Genomic DNA, 15,614 nt, shown 5'->3' on the forward strand with positions numbered 1-15,614 from the left:
ACGTATTACAACCCCCGCCACCCCCCCCCCCCCCCAGTTTCACCATGAAGCCCTGAATGGCCTGGAACTTGCTATGTAGACCAGGCTGGCTTCAAACTCAGAGATCCTGCCCCTGCCTCCCAAGAGTTGGTATTAAGGTATTTTGACACCTTGCCTAGCTTCCTGTCACAACTCGCCTCCTTCAAATACATAATAATGCTCACTCCCACTCACAAAGGAAGCGTTATGAACAGCTAAGGGTAGAAGAGACTCCAAAGTACGTCCTGCTTAATGCCCTAAAGAGAAACCCCAAGTAATGTTCATGTCCATCAACACACTTCTCAGGGAGGCAGAACATTAATTATTAATACATTTATTACTAGATCAACTGCTTTTTAGTAGTAAACACTGGTACCAACATCTTCCCACGGGTCCACTGCACCTTGTAATGGGTGGTGGGACACAGTGGGAAGCAGACAGCTGGAAGGTGGGGCTCAGACCTAGCAAACGACGCAACGGCCCCACTCTCTGAAGGCTGTGTGAACATATACTGTAGTGCAAGTGACACTCAGAGCAGATCTGTTTCTCTTCAGCTCATGAAAAGGGCGACAGGTTGCCAGCACAAATACAAGAAAAACTTATAGAGTTTAGTTTACAGCACTGGAAGCAACACAGGGTTTTTTTTTGTTTTGTTTTTGTTTTTTTTTTTTTTTTGGTTTTTCGAGACAGGGTTTCTCTGTGGCTTTGGAGCCTGTCCTGGAACTAGCTCTGTACACCAGGCTGGTCTTGAACTCACAGAGATCCGCCTGCCTCTGCCTCCCGAGTGCTGGGATTAAAGGCGTGCGCTACCATCGCCCGGCCAACACAGGTTTTGTTAAGTCAGCACAAGAGCTGGAGAGATGGCTCAGGACTTAAGAGCAACTGCTGCTCTTCCAGAGGACCAGAGTTCGGCTCTCAGCATCCACGGGAGACAGCTCACAACCTCCTGTAACTCCAGCTCCAGGAGGAGCCCTCGCCCTCTTCTGGCCTTAGGGACACCTGTATTCACATGCACACACACATAACTTTAAAAACAAACAAAGATACAAATGAATCTAGGCCAAATGGCTCAAGACATCACAGCAAAAAGGAAGCAGAGGCAAAGGAATCCCTGTTCAAGGCCTGCCTGGTATACATAGAGAATTAAAAAAAGAAAATCCAGGGCTATATACTGCAAACCTATCTCAAAAGAGGGGGGAAAAAGAGTTAGAAAATTACAAAAATGTCTGACACAGAGGGTGGGGTGCTCAACACTGCTGCTGTTGCAAATGGTTCTCTATGCTTCTCAGTCATCCACGCAGTCTCTTCCCAAAGACAGACAGCCCCATCAGTAAAGACCCTAAGAGAAGCGGCCACAGCTCCCAGCCCCCGGCTCTCAGTTGCAGGGTAGAGAGAGGATGATTGTGCCAGTGACATCTTCCAGGCCCTTCCCTCTTCCAGATAAGAGGCAGGGCCGATGGAGCCGCCAACGCTGGGCGGCGTCTCGGTCGCACAGAGAGTCTGCACGGGCGTGCTGGGGTGTACTGTGTGTGTGTGTGTTGTGTGGGGGTCTGTTTGTTGGTGTGTGTGTGTGTGTTGTGTGTGTGGGGGGGTCCAGGAACAAACCCTCCCCGCCCCCGCCCCCTGCGATCGCCAAGTGTAGGATTCTGGAACCATCCACCTAAACACCGTCTCATTCCCCCTCACTCCCCCTAAGTGCGACCAGAAACAGGTTCCGCCCTTTCGGAGCGCGAGAGCAGGCTCTGGCAGGCCGAGCAGCACACGCACCTCTTTTGCGTTTTCTCCGCCATCATCAGACCCGGAACTCAGGATGGGCCGAGATCGACCCAGTTGTCTGGCTAGAGCGATGATCTCTACATCCGATTGCAGAGCCTGGCTCGGCTGGTGGGGCGGGGCCTGAGAGACCGGCTCGCGCTTGCGCACCGCGGATGGTTTGCTTTCGCCCGAATGGGTTTGGCTTGTGGCACTCCAGCAGGTGAAATCCACCCACAGCTCCTGCTTGTCTCCCGGGAAATCGTTCTTCAGTTGGCTGTGTTTACTCCAAGTCTGATCTAACCCCGGATGCCCTGTCCCTTATCGTTAGCTCGCTCTACCTTTAGTGTCTAGATTCCCGTTCCCAAGCCTCCTCACGCCTTAGCCAGGGCTTTTCTCGTCAAAATTTCTTATGAACATCAAATCCAATTTTTAAACCTTGCATTCCGTGTGTGTGTGTGTGTGTGTGTGTGTGTGTGTGTGTGTTTGGCTCTTTTTTCTGAGACTCGGTCAAGACCCCGAACTAACTCTCCACCTCTAACTACTGCTATTCCCCGACCAGTGGCATCTTTTAGTCCAGTGCTCCTCAACCTTCCTAACGCTAGGACCTTTTAATACAGTTCCTCCTCATGTCGTGGTGACCCCCAACCATATAATTATTTTCGTTACTACTTCATACCTGTAATTTTGCTACTGTCATGAATCATAAGGTAAATATCTGTGTTTTCCCATGGTCTTTAGGCGACCCCTGTCATTCGACCTCCCAAAGGGGTTGTAACCCACAGGTCAAGAACTACTGTTCTAATTCTTCGAGTCCCAGATGGCACAGTCAGGATTCATTCTGAGAAGATATGAATCATGACGGTTTTGCAAGGAGTTGGTTTCTTTGGGACCTGCTGTACAAGATCAAAACCTGTACATCAAGCTGGGAGTTTACATTTGGATGTCTAAGTTGCTCACCAAAAGTGGGGTTCCACCACACACAACTCCAAACTTTGGTGCTGCCCAGAAGAGCTTCAATTGATTGAATCAGGCCCACCCAGATTACCTGGGAGAATTTGTTTCCTAAAGATAATTTAAATTTAAAGGTAATGGGCTTGAATCACACCAAGAAATGCCTTAATGGGGGCCAGGGGTTTGGCTTAGTTGGTAACAGCGTTTGTCTAGCCTGCATGAAGCCCTGAGTTCATTCCCCAGAGTCACAGGGAACTGAGCATGGCAGAACACACCCATAATCCCAGGCCAGGGGGCTCACAAATATTAAGGTCATTTTTGTTTAGTCAGAACTGTGTATTGCTCATGCCATATTTGCAGGAGCCATGTTGATTTTTAGAGTGGTGTTTATCTCCTCTGATTGCTTAGCCTTTTTTTTTTTTCTAGTATGGTTGATTTGTTTGATTTTCGAGACAAGGTTTCCTCTCTGTGGCTTTGTAGACCAGACTGGGCTCAAACTCACAGAGATCCGCCTGCCTCTGCTTCACAAGTGCTAGAATTAAAGGCTGCGCCACCACCACCGGGGTGATTCATTGTTTTTTTTTTTTTTTTTTTTTTTTTTGTGGGCTCTCAGAGGGATTTGTTTCTATCTTCAGTAGCTATCTTCTGGAGAGCTGGCTTTGTGGTCTTGCGTTCCTTTAGACTGTTTTTGTCATGGAAAGTTTTTATTTTTCCCTTAGTTACAACAGGTAGCTCTAATGGATGTGTTATTCTAGGACTGCAGTTGTCAGCTTCCAGAACTTGAAATACATCATTGCAAGCTCTTCTGGCTTTTAAAGTTTCAGTTGAACAAACTGCTGTTAATCTGATGGACCTGCCTGTTCATGTGGCAAGGTGCTTCTCTTTTGCAATGTTCAGTATACTTATGTTTGTTCCGTAGATTAGTGTTTTAATTACAATATGGCAAGGGAGGTTCTTTTCTGGTCTGTCTAGTGTCCTAAACTCTTCCTGTGTGTGGAACATTTCCTTTGTCTCCTAGAACCTTGGAACACTTCCCATTGTAATTCTTTTGAAAATGTTTTCTATGCCTTTAGGATGAGATTCTTCACCTCATATGCCTGTAAGCTGTAGACTTTGTCTTAGAATGCTGAGTAGACCTTGGAATTCCCATTTATACTTTTTTAAAAAAGTCCTTATTGAATTGTTCTTCTTTCTACAGATGTCTTCAAGATCAAATATTCTGTCCTCTTCTTGATGTGTTCTGTTGCTGAGGGTTTCCATGGCTTTCTTGTTGGGTTTTGTTGTTTTGAGGCAGGGTCTCACCCTGCAGCCCTGGAACTGGCAGTGTAGACCAGGCTCGATTGGCTTTGAACTCGCGGAGATCTTCCTACCTTTGCTTGCTGAGATTAGAAGCATGTGAAACCATGCCCAGCCTTTCACAACTTCTTTTTTTAAAAAAAACTTTAAATGCATTACTATATATTACATTTTTCTTGCTAAGATAAAACATCATGACCAAACGCAACTTAAGAGTTTTGTTGAAGGCCGGGCGATGGTGGCGCACGCCTTTAATCCCAGCACTTAGGAGGCAGAGACAGGCGGATCTCTGTGAGTTAGAGACCAGCCTGGTCTACAGAGCTAGTTCCAGGACAGGCTGCAAAGCCACAGAGAAACCCTGTCTCGAAAAACCAAAAAAAAAAAAAAAAAAAAGAGTTTTGTTGAAGATAGCTTTCGACAGAACTGTCTCCCCCAGAGCAGAGAGTGAGACCCTTTCTGTCCCAGGCTAAGCAGACAGGTCTCCACTAGCTAAGAGATGGCTTCTCACTCTTGTCTCGCTTTGAGGACATCTCAGCATTACCCTCAGATAAAATACTCTCTTTTTTTTTAAATTTTTTTAAATACTCTCTTTAAGTGTTTCCTCCCCACAGTTTTTTGTCTTTCAAATCTTAACTTCTATAAATGTTTACTAAATACAAAATAGGTTTGTATTCCTATTCTGTGTGCTGGAGATATTGCAATAAATGAAACAGGGCCCTGCCCCTTGTAGAGCTCTTGCTTAGCTTACAGCGAAAATAAATTAATCAGGATGTAGGTACATGACGGGGTGGGGATGGTGCTCTTATGGAAGACAAGGCGCTGTGCAAGAGGCAGTTGAGAAAAGGAATCTTGTTTTCTGTCTTGCGGATCTGCCTTCCTTTTGCACTTAGTCCGGACCTGCTTGTCCACAGCAATAGATTTTGTTTTCATTAACTTAGTGAGGAAAATATATGACCGTGTAGTGGTTGGAAAAGCAAATATTGTGCCGCGTTGCCCGCGAGGTACAACCTCTGAGAGCGACTTTTCAGTAAACACAGCAAGGTGCGAAAACGCCGCAGTGTGATTTGGTTGCCATAGCTCTGGTCCCGTTATCAGGAAGCCAGGCTTTCCACTGCTTCTCTCCAGAGCTTCCATTTCATTGTGCTCCTTCAGGCCTTTCTGCACCCCTTAAAGAGGCCAGAGAGGGCCCGGCTGTGACTTCTCTTGCAGGAGGGCACCAGGGCAGGACTCTAGGAAGGACCGCGCGCTCCAGGTTCATAATGGATTGGCTCTGGATCTTCTTCCTCCATCCCGTGTCGTTTTACCAAGGTGCTGCTTTCCCCTTTGCACTTCTGTTTAATCATCTCCGCACCGTGGATTCCTTTTCCACCCGGGCTAGGTAGGCGGAATGGCTAATGTTGCTTTTCCATCCAGAAGTACAATAACAGGGTAGAAAGACAGAGTGGTCTCTAAATGAGAAGGCCACCCATTCACTACTCTCAATTTGTTCTTTATGCACGTGTGTTGTGCTTAGTAGCCTTGCTGCCAATCGTTGGCTGCTTGATAATGATTGTCTATAGATTAGCAGTGGTTCTCCCTAACGCTGCGACCCTTTAATAAAATCCCTCGTGTTGCGGTGACCCCCACCCATAAAATTATTTGGTTGCTACTTCGTAACTAATTTTGCTACTGTTATAAATCATAATGTAAATATCTGGTATGCAGGATATCTGACCTCCGAAGGGAGTTGTGATCCACAGGTTGAGAATCTCTGGATTAGCACAAAACCGATTCAGAAATTAACTTCATGTTTGCATTGGCTCAAAAGTGGATAGATAGGTTTGTGTGCAATGGGAAACGGAGAGACATCGAGATGATTGATACCGGAAGTCTCGAAATGTCTACCTCTGCGCTGAGCACAGATCCTGGTTAGTTTTCAGCGGTCTTAGTTTTGTAGGATTATGCGTGCCATGAAATTTAACTGCATGGAAAATATAGCTTGTGTATACATCTATAACAAGGTAGGGGTGTTAAAATTTGCCTTTGGTTGGCCTTTTGTTTCTTTGTTTTTGAGAAATAAGTCAAAACAAGTCTTGGTAAAGTCCAGCTCAGTGTCATCTAAAATTGGTGTCACAGAAGAGCCGATTAGACATTCTCCTTATGACGCTCGATGCATTAGAAGCACACTCTGTTTTGAAGAGGACTTAGTGGAAGACCCTTCTGAAAAGCCCACAGTCTGCTGCCCAAAGCAATAGGCCTCCTAATTTTTCTTATTTAGGAAACTAAGGTTTTTATTTAGTGCAGCTGTGTGTGTCCCCATGTGTGTGCATGTGTGTGGTTTTCAGGGTGGCACCCAGGACTACACATGCTGAAAATGCTCTCTACCGCTAAGCACCACTTTTTAGACCTAGGGGATCATCTTAAGTAAAATCTAGCTGCATTTAATATTTGTAATTATTGAGTTTGACTAAATTAGGGTATGTTATCCTGTGTTCACAACTTGTAGATGGCCCTTACCCTTGTTTTGGGGATGACGATAGGGGAACAGATTTTTTTTTTTTTTTTTTTTTTTTTGTGAGACAGGACTTCTCTTTGCAGCCCTGGCTGTCCTGGAACTCACTCTGTAGACCAGGTTGGCATCAGATTCAGAGATCTGCCTGCCTTTGTCTCTTGAGTTCTGGGATTAGAAGCATGCACCACCACCACCAGGCTTCAGGGGGATAGTTCTAAAGAAACTTTCTATATACGAAGACTCACAAAGCATTAAAGTGAGGTGAGCTTAAAAGTAAGGATTAACTCTAGGGCGGAGATTGTCCTTAACTCTTGTCCTGTTGAGGGTTTTTTAGAAATATTTATTTTGTGTGTGTGTGTGTATGTGTGCAAGAGCTGATAAAAGTTACAAGAGGGGCATGAGATCCCTGGAACTGAAGTTGCAAATGCTTGAGGTCCACCCTGTTTGGGTGCTTGGAAAGAAACCCAGGTCCTCTACAAGAACGTAACCACATCTAACTACTGAGCCATTTCTCTAGCCCTAAGACTGTTGAGTCTTAATTTTCTCAATAAGTCCTTGTATATGGGAATAAGCTTCCTGAGACACCTGTCCTTACCTATAAAACAGACACACACACACAAAGCCTGTCTCTTGTACCTTGTAGCCAAGTTCACATCCGTGCTGGGATTGGAGCCCAGAGCCTTGGACATGCTATCAAGTGCTCACTATCAGAGTCACAGCCCTAACCCTTGCCTTTGTTTACTTGTTTTTTTCTGAGGTAGAGTCTCACTGTATAGCTCAGGCTGGCCTTGAACTCCTGATTGTGTGGTCTCAGCCTCCTCAGTACTGCTCATTACTAGCAGAAAGCCTAGAAATGAAATCAATAAGTTATACATCCTACACTGTAGACATGACACGTGCAGGTATCTGATGTTTCTATGTGCACATGGAAGTCATTCTCATTCAAACAGCCACACAGAGCAAGTGAAGGCTTAGTGTTAATCGGGGTGACGAGGCAGAGGCTCAAAAAGGAAGGCCTACGAATGCTCTGGAACTTTTATGTCACCGAGTTTCTCACTCTGAGGCATCTGCTGGTGTGCCAGGAAAGTGTCTGTGGTCGACGTGTGTCAGGCACTGTACCCACACCCCGGGATGTGTGGCTCTGGGTTCCGAGTACTAGAGAAATGTAAGCCCACCTCGCTGCGCCTGGCCTAACCCACTTTGCGGGTATTCTGATGCCTGCCTCCAGCTTTATTCATTTGTCAAAATCGAAATAAAAGCCTTCCATCTAATACAGAAAGAAGAACCAAGTCCACACGAAATGGACTCTCCCAGACTTTGCACACCTTCCCCCTTGAGGTTTCTGAGCAAGAACTGGGACATATACTGTTGCTTCGAGGTGGGCACCTTTACAGTGCTGAAGACGACACTCTACTTTTCTTCCCTGGCTATCTGAAGACTGTTCACCATCATGGAAGACATGTTGACCACGTGACTACTTCAGCGGCAATGAATCTTTACACTAGGAAGGCAGCGATGTAAGAAAGAAAACTGGGGGAAACTGACTAAAAGGACAAAGCCATGCCAGATGGCTTCTTTCTTCTCTTTCTCTGGGGTTGGGGGGCTTGCTAGTTCCTCCACACCCCCCACTTTTGTTAACGGTGCTTCTCAGTTAGATCGTGAGCGGTCCCATCGGTGAGATGTCTGGGACTGTCGTTGTCATTGTTCTGTTGCTGGGGAGAGACACCATGACCAAGACAAGTCTTATAAAGGAAAGCATCGAACTGGGGGCTTGCACGGTTTCAGAGGGTTATATAGTCCATTATCAGCCCGTCAGGAAGCATGGTGGCAGGCAGACAGGCATGGGGCTGAGAGCTTACATTCTGATCCACAGGCAGAGAGAGAGAGACAGAGAGAGACAAAGAGAGAGGCAGAAAAAGAGAGACAGACAGACAGACTGGGCCTGCCATGGGCTTTTGAAACCTCAAAACATACCTCCTCCACTAAGTCCATACCTACTCCAACAAAGCCACACCTCTTAACCGTCCCCCAAAGTTCCGATAACTGTGGACGAAGCATTCAAATATATGAGCCAAGGGAGGGGGCATTCCCATTCAAATTACCACAGGCTCTTAGTGGTTACAGTCACTGGTGTGACACGCATGCCAGAGCCACCAGGGTCACCAAGGGAGGAAGCAGGACTTGTCTCCTGCGGCAGGAGTTTACAGGGGGCATGGGCTTTATTCCCTTCAGAACTGATGTCTTGCTGAGGCGGCACACGGCTTCTTTACATGTTGTGTGAGATTCCTGGAATTCATTGCTGCACTGTCCTAAGCATCACCTCTGTGGTCTCTTCTCTTTCAGGTACCTCTTCCTCCTGGCTGGAGGAGGTGTCCTGGCCTTGGCCGCCATGGGTCCCTATGCTTTGCTCGTCTTCATCCCTGCCCTCTGCGCCGTGGCTCTGGTCTGCTCACTCAGCCCACGGGAAGTCCACAGGCTGACCTTCGGCTCTCAGATGGGCTGGCAGACCCTGTGCCACCTGGGTCTTCACTACACCGAGTACTACCTACAAGAGCCTCCGCCTGTGGGGTAAATGCGCCTGTTGGTTTGGTTGTAAGAGCCGATTCTAATCCTTGCGCATCCAGGGAGCATGCTCTTAGGCTATTTAGCTTCTCCCGAGGCTCAGTCTCTTTTCCTAGACAAAGAATAACGGGGTTGGCAGTAGCGTTAGAGATGATCAATGCAAAAGCGGCTCCGTCACTGCACAGAGCCACACCGTGCTGCTGTCTAGAGACTCGGTTATCTGGCACTTGCTGTGACTGTCTTTGTGCCTGGCGGTGATGACAGTTTGCTCGACTCAGCCTTGGCAGTTTGGGCCCAGCCAAACCACAGAGGGCCTGGCTGCCGCCACCATGTGTCTTCTTTACTACGGCTCAGCTCTTTCATCCCTCCTCCCACCCCCAAGAAGGATATCGACCCCATCTAGGGACCAGTAAAGAACAAAACCCAAGAGCTAATTACAGACTAGAGGCATGTCATGAGTCAGGGGAGTTGACAAGGTCAAGGGAATGAGTATCTTTGTCTGTGTTCCTGGTGCCCCATGGCTGTCTGGTGGCATAGCTCTGTGCCACTCAGGGAATACAGGCTATGACAGCACAGGGCAGGGCCCCTGTCTGGTTCTAAGGGGATAAGTCCTTGTCTCAAAAACAACAAACAAAAAAAGAAGGCAGTATTGGCCAAGACTTCAGACTTGCAGGCTAGAGAGATGGCGCAGCGGGCAAGAATGCCTACTGTGCAGATCTGAGGATCTGAGTTCAAGCCTCAAGAACGCATGGACAGAGCTAGGCATGACTGTGTGTGCACTTGCCACCCCAGCTCTGTGTGTCTGCTGGGGGAGGAGAGGTGACGGGAGGACCACGGGGCCTGATGGCAACCACTCCAGGTTCAGTGAGAGACTGTATACCAAGGGAATAGGGCAGACAGTGGTAGAGCAGACACCCATCCCATGTTCTCCCTTGGCCTCCACACATGCATACAACACACATACAGATACACACAGATACATCTCTCTCACACACAGACATGCACACAAATACACACAGACAGAATACATCTCACACAGAGACATCACACACAAGCAGACACACACAGAGACACACACTTAGATACACACAGACACAGACATACACACAGACACACACACAGACATGCTCACCCTGATTCATTTTCTAGTGCACATCTCCAGTCACCAGAATATCACAGCCAGGGCCTGACTTTTATTTAAAAACTTCAACTTCCTGTAATCTTTTCACTACTAATTCTTGTTTCTTTTGTATCAAATGACTTCCATATCTCTAGTCTCAAATTCCTTTTTATTGATTTTATTTTATTACATATGGGATGTTCTATATATATAGAACTTACTCTATAGTGTAGCCAGGCCTCCAGCTCACTATCCCCCTGCCTCAGCCTCCTGAGTGTAGTAACACAGGTGTGTATCACCACACTAGCTCTGACTCTAATATTTACAAGCCATTCTTTTTTAAAAAAGGAACACTTTAATTAATTATAATGTATTTATTGTATATGACACAGCACTCCTATGGAGGTTGGAAGGCAACTTGGTTGTTGTGGTTGTTTTCAAGACAGGGTAGCCTTGACTGTCCTGAAACTCTGTAGACCAAGCTGGCCTCGAACCCACAGAGCCTGCCTCTGCCTCCTGAGTGCTGGGATCAAAGGTGTGCACCACCACTGCCGGAATCAGAAGGCAACTTTTGAGAACCAGTTTTCTTCTTCTTCTTCTTCTTCTTCTTCTTCTTCTTCTTCTTCTTCTTCTTCTTCTTCTTCTTCTTCTTCTTCTTCTTCCTCTTCCTCCTCCTCCTCCTCCTCCTCCTCCTCCTCCTCCTCTTCTTCTTCTTTTTAAAATGTGGGTCCTGGGAATTTAACTCAGAATATCAAGTGCCTTAACTCACTGAGCCATCTTTCCAGCCCTATAAAGCTATTCTAAGATATTATAGCCAGGAGGTGGAGAGAAGACTCAGTGGTTAATACTTGTTAACCTCAGCGGCCGCTCTTGCAAACAGACCCAGATCCAATCGGCAGCACCCACATGACCGCTTACAGACATCCATAACTCCAGTTCTAGGGGCTCTGATGCTCCCTTCTAGCCTCCTCGGGCACATAAGTATTACACAGACTTAATGCAGGCAACACATCCATACACATAAAAATAAAAATTTAAATACATTATATATATGATAGCCAGCCAGATATGGTGGCACAGTGCTTTCATTCCCAGCATTCAGAGACAGTCAGGAGTAGCCCCGGGAGCTCCAGTTCAGTCAGAGCTACAAGTGAAACCCTATGTCAAAAAATTATCGTCCATATTTTTCATAGTATTCCTCATCATTTTTTTCCCCATTTCTAACCAATGATTAGTGCTTTTGCCCTGGACTAATGTGTGTGTGGTTTCTGATAGACTCTAAGAGTCTTTGTGGAGTATGATTTGCTATGAGATCTGTAGGCAGGTCGGGCCAGGAGCGAGAGAATAAGTCCGGTGTGGCTTCAAACATGTATTAATTTAAATCTCTTTCAGATTCTACGTCGCTCTTTCTTCCCTCATGCTCTTGACGCAGAGAGTCACGTCGCTCTCACTGGATATTCGCGAGGGGAAGGTGGAGGCAGCCTCGGGCAGCATGGGGGACAGAAGTTCTTTGTCTGAGTGCCTAAGCAAGGCTCTGCCCTACTTCAGCTACTTGCTCTTTTTCCCTGCCCTCCTGGGAGGCCCCCTGTGTTCCTTTCAGAGGTTTCAGGCTTGCGTTGAAAGATCAAGCCCTTTGCAGCCCGGTCTCTCTTTGCGGGCTCTGACCTGGAGGGGTCTGCAGATCGTGGGGCTGCAGTGGCTCAAGGTGGCGCTGAGGAGGGTGGTGAGCAACGGAGCCGGGCTGGAAGACTGCCAGCAGCTGGAGTGCGTCTACGTCATGTGGTCCACAGCTGGGCTCTTCAAACTCACCTACTACTCGCACTGGATCCTGGACGACTCTCTCCTCCATGCGGCGGGCTTTGGGTCTGAGGCTGGCCAGAGGTCTGGGGAGGAGGAGGGATACATCCCCGATGGGGACATATGGACCCTGGAAACTACCCACAGGATCTCCCTGTTCGCGAGGCAGTGGAACCGGAGCACGGCTCGGTGGCTCAGGCGGCTCATCTTCCAGAACAGCCGGCGCTGGCCGGTGCTGCAGACTTTTGCCTTCTCCGCCTGGTGGCACGGGCTCCACCCGGGACACGTGTTTGGTTTCCTATGCTGGTCTGTGATGGTGGAAGCCGACTATCTGATTCACACTTTCGCCAGTGTATGGATCAGCTCCTGGTCCCTGCGGCTGCTCTATAGAGCCCTCACTTGGGTCCATACCCAGCTCATCATCGCCTACATAATGCTGGCCGTGGAGGGCAGGAGCCTTGCCTCTCTCCGCCGGCTGTGTTGTTCTTACAACAGTATCTTCCCCGGGGTGTACTGTGTTTTGCTTTTGCTGTTAGTGAAGAGAAAACAGAAACGTAACTGAAATCTTTCCCCTGCTTTCCATTTCATTCAGCCACGAAACAGAGGATGTCTTGATGATTAATGTACTTCAATTTTTTTTTCAAGATAAAAGTTTTTAAGTATTGGATGGATAAACGCGATGGCTGGCCACAGAAGTGTACTCTCTGGCTGTGGTGGTTTGAATAAGAAGGGCTCACAGAGGTTCAAACGGAAATGCTTAGGGCGTGGCACTATTTGACAGGATTAGGAGATGTGGTCTTGTTGGAGGAAGCCTGTCACCAGGGGTGCGCTTTGAGGTTTCAAAAGCCCAGGCCAGGCTCAGGCTTTCTTCTGCTTGCCTGTAGATCAGGATGTAGGCCTCTCGGCTCCTCCTCCAGCACCATGTCTGCCTGCATGCTGCCAGGCTTCCTTCCACGATGATAATGGACTGAGCATCTGAACTGTAAGCAAGCCCTAATAAAATAGTTTCCTTTAAAAGAGTCGTCATGGTCATGGAGTCTCTTCACAGCACTAGAACAGCGGCTAAGACACTACATTTAACAGGCTCTTCTGTTGCTACTGGGGTGAAAAGCAGAGAAGCATATGGACTTACTTTTCCATAAAAGTAAGTAGGGACGGCAGCTCACGACTCAAACAGCAAACCAGAAAGCTGCCGGGTCCAGCATTAGCTTTTCCTAACAATCCTTTTAAGAAAATACTGAGGTGTCACCTGAAAACTACCTTCAACTCTTTGGGGGACATGACCCCATTGGGGTCCACACAATGAGACCCTGCCTTAAACAGACCTTTTGCCCCACAAAGCAAAAGTGACAAAACTCAACCATGTCCTATTACTCTGTCCCACGAACTCATCGCTAGCCACAAGTTTGAAAAATTTAGTCTATGTGGCCATCCAACTTCTGAAAATGTCTCTTACATCCCAAGAGACTGGGACGTTTGCTGGAGTTAATAAGACACCTTGAGGTCACTGCAGACTTAAGTGGGCTCTCTTACTGTATACTTAAACTGTTGGTTTAACCTGCCTTTAAGAGGACAATGTAACAACCAACTTTACTTCCCGCTTAGCCAACTTTAACAACCTAAGATAATGAGTAGCTGTAATCTTAAATTGTACGCTCTTCTGTGTCCTTGACCCAGGTAATGTGGGTGTGTCCGGTGCTGTAAGCAGCTGTCTTTGTTAGGGTTGCTATCTCTGTGATGAGACACCAGGACCGTGGCACATTTAACCAGGGCTGGCTTACAGGTTCAGAGGTTTAGTCCATTACCGTCATGGTGGGAAGCACGGCGGTGTGCAGGCAGACGTGGTGCTGGAGAAGTAGCCGAGAGTTCTACGTCTGGATCTTCAGGCGGCAGGAAGAGAGTGACAAGGGGCCTGGCTTGAGCTTCTGAAATCTCAAAGTTGAGAGAAATCTCTTAAGATCTACCATAAACATTGACAGCATCCATTTATTGGTTGATAAACAATAATACTTGCTATCTGGATCAGCTGGGAGCCAGAGGCGTAATCCCTGTTAAGTGTTTCTGCAGATTATCCCATTTGTTCCCCACGGGCAAAGCCCTTTGTCAGGGACAGACACAAACAAAACAGACAGATACACAGGGCAGGCGCAGATACAGCCTCAAGGGACAGACAGAGGATAGAAAACAGAGAGCAGGAAGCAGATTACCCAAATCTGGACTCGCAGTCGGTTAATTGTCTCCAAGGGGAGGTGCGTTTCTTTCTTTCTTTCCCTAATGAGACAGCAATGCATTACTGGTAACCTGAAGCCAATCACTAATGTGTTTAATCCATGCTGGACTAAACTTGGAAATTTGGATAGAAAATAGAAAGGCTCTTACCATTCCCAGAGGAGAAAAAGTGGAAAACCAACCTGTGTTGATTATTGCGTCATCTAGATTCAAAGCAGAGCCATCTGGGAAGAGGGACCCTCAGCTGAGGAGCTGTCTCCATTAGGCTGGATGGAGTGTGGTCTCCTCTGTGCTCCTGAGCTGTAGAAGAAAGCAGGCTGAAGAAGCCACGGAAGTTAAGCCTGTCTGCAGCACGCTTCCATGGTCTCTGCCTTGAGTTCTAACCTCAGCCTCCCTCAGTGACAGACTGAAGTAAGGTGAAATAAGCCCTTTCCTCCCCAAGTTGTTTCTGGGAGGAAAACAAAAACAAAAACAGCAACAGAAACCAAATTAGGATACCACCAAACACTTAGTAACTACTTATATAGTTGCGGAAACCAAAGCCGACTGAAATGTAGCAAAGGGAGAGAGACCACCCACAGGAGGCAAACACAGTCTCTGTAAGAACTGTAGGGCAGTTTCCTTCCTTCCTTCCTTCCTTCCTTCCTTCCTTCCTTCCTTCCTTCCTTCCTTCCTTCCTTCCTTCCTTCCTTCCTTCCTTCCTTCCTTCCTTCCCCTGGCTCGCCCTAACAAACGTTTCTTATGTTCAACATATACCCACACATGGCATTAGAACTTCAGCGTAGCCAGGAAGTAACACCACATCTGTGGGCACCTGGACTATATATAATTACTCTTTTTTCTTTAAAAAACAAAAGGCATGTGTTGTGTTCACAGGCATATGTGTGAGTACTGGGTATCTTCAATTGTTCTCCGCTTTATTGTTTGACATGGTCCCTCACTGGACCGTGAGCTCAAAGGTTCAGCTAGATTGGCTGGCCAGCGAGTCCAGGGATCCCCTTGCCTCTGCCTTCCCAGCGCGGCTGTTCCCTGCTTTCATGTAGGAGCGGGTGATTGAACTCGGGTCCTGATGCTCCCTCCCCAAGCACTTGACCTAATGAGTCATAGCGCCAGCCTGACTTTTCTTTAAATTGGCTTTACGTCAACTCACTTTTTCTTCACACTGCTGGATGGTTTTGAGAAACCATCTCACTGTTCAGCCCACTTTAGACTCAAACCAGGACCCCCCTGCTTCCATTTTCTGAGCACTGGGGTTACAAGCCTCATTGCCATGTCCACTGCACTAGTTTTAATCCATTCTAGTACACGCTAAAAGAAACACACGCTTGTTTTAGCTAATTTTCTGAGAAATCGCCACACTGACATCCAAAGGGGTTGTACCAGCTTGCATTCCCA

The 15,614-nt window shown here is 47.2% G+C and overlaps 2 protein-coding genes across 2 annotated transcripts in view; one reads left to right on the forward strand and one right to left on the reverse strand.

Moving 5' to 3' along the window:
* Dctn6 (dynactin subunit 6) overlaps nucleotides 1-1,901 on the reverse strand; it is a 17,963-nt gene extending 16,062 nt beyond the window's left edge. Inside the window, exon 1 of the mRNA XM_050146712.1 lies at nucleotides 1,786-1,901. Within this exon, the coding sequence (XP_050002669.1) occupies nucleotides 1,786-1,811 (26 nt within the window). The 5' untranslated portion in view covers nucleotides 1,812-1,901. The remainder of the gene's footprint in view (nucleotides 1-1,785) is intronic.
* Nucleotides 1,902-5,279: 3,378 nt separating this feature from the next.
* Mboat4 (membrane bound O-acyltransferase domain containing 4) lies at nucleotides 5,280-12,552 on the forward strand. The gene is made up of 3 exons (XM_050146703.1): nucleotides 5,280-5,398; nucleotides 8,855-9,079; nucleotides 11,586-12,552. Exons 1-3 carry the CDS (start codon nucleotides 5,280-5,282, stop codon nucleotides 12,550-12,552), a joined length of 1,311 nt encoding a protein of 436 aa, XP_050002660.1.
* Nucleotides 12,553-15,614: the final 3,062 nt, after the last annotated feature.

Source organism: Alexandromys fortis, unplaced genomic scaffold (assembly GCF_014885135.2).
Source record: "Alexandromys fortis isolate MF-2015 unplaced genomic scaffold, M_Fortis_MF-2015_v1.1 scaffold_55, whole genome shotgun sequence".
Lineage (NCBI taxonomy): Eukaryota > Metazoa > Chordata > Mammalia > Rodentia > Cricetidae > Alexandromys > Alexandromys fortis.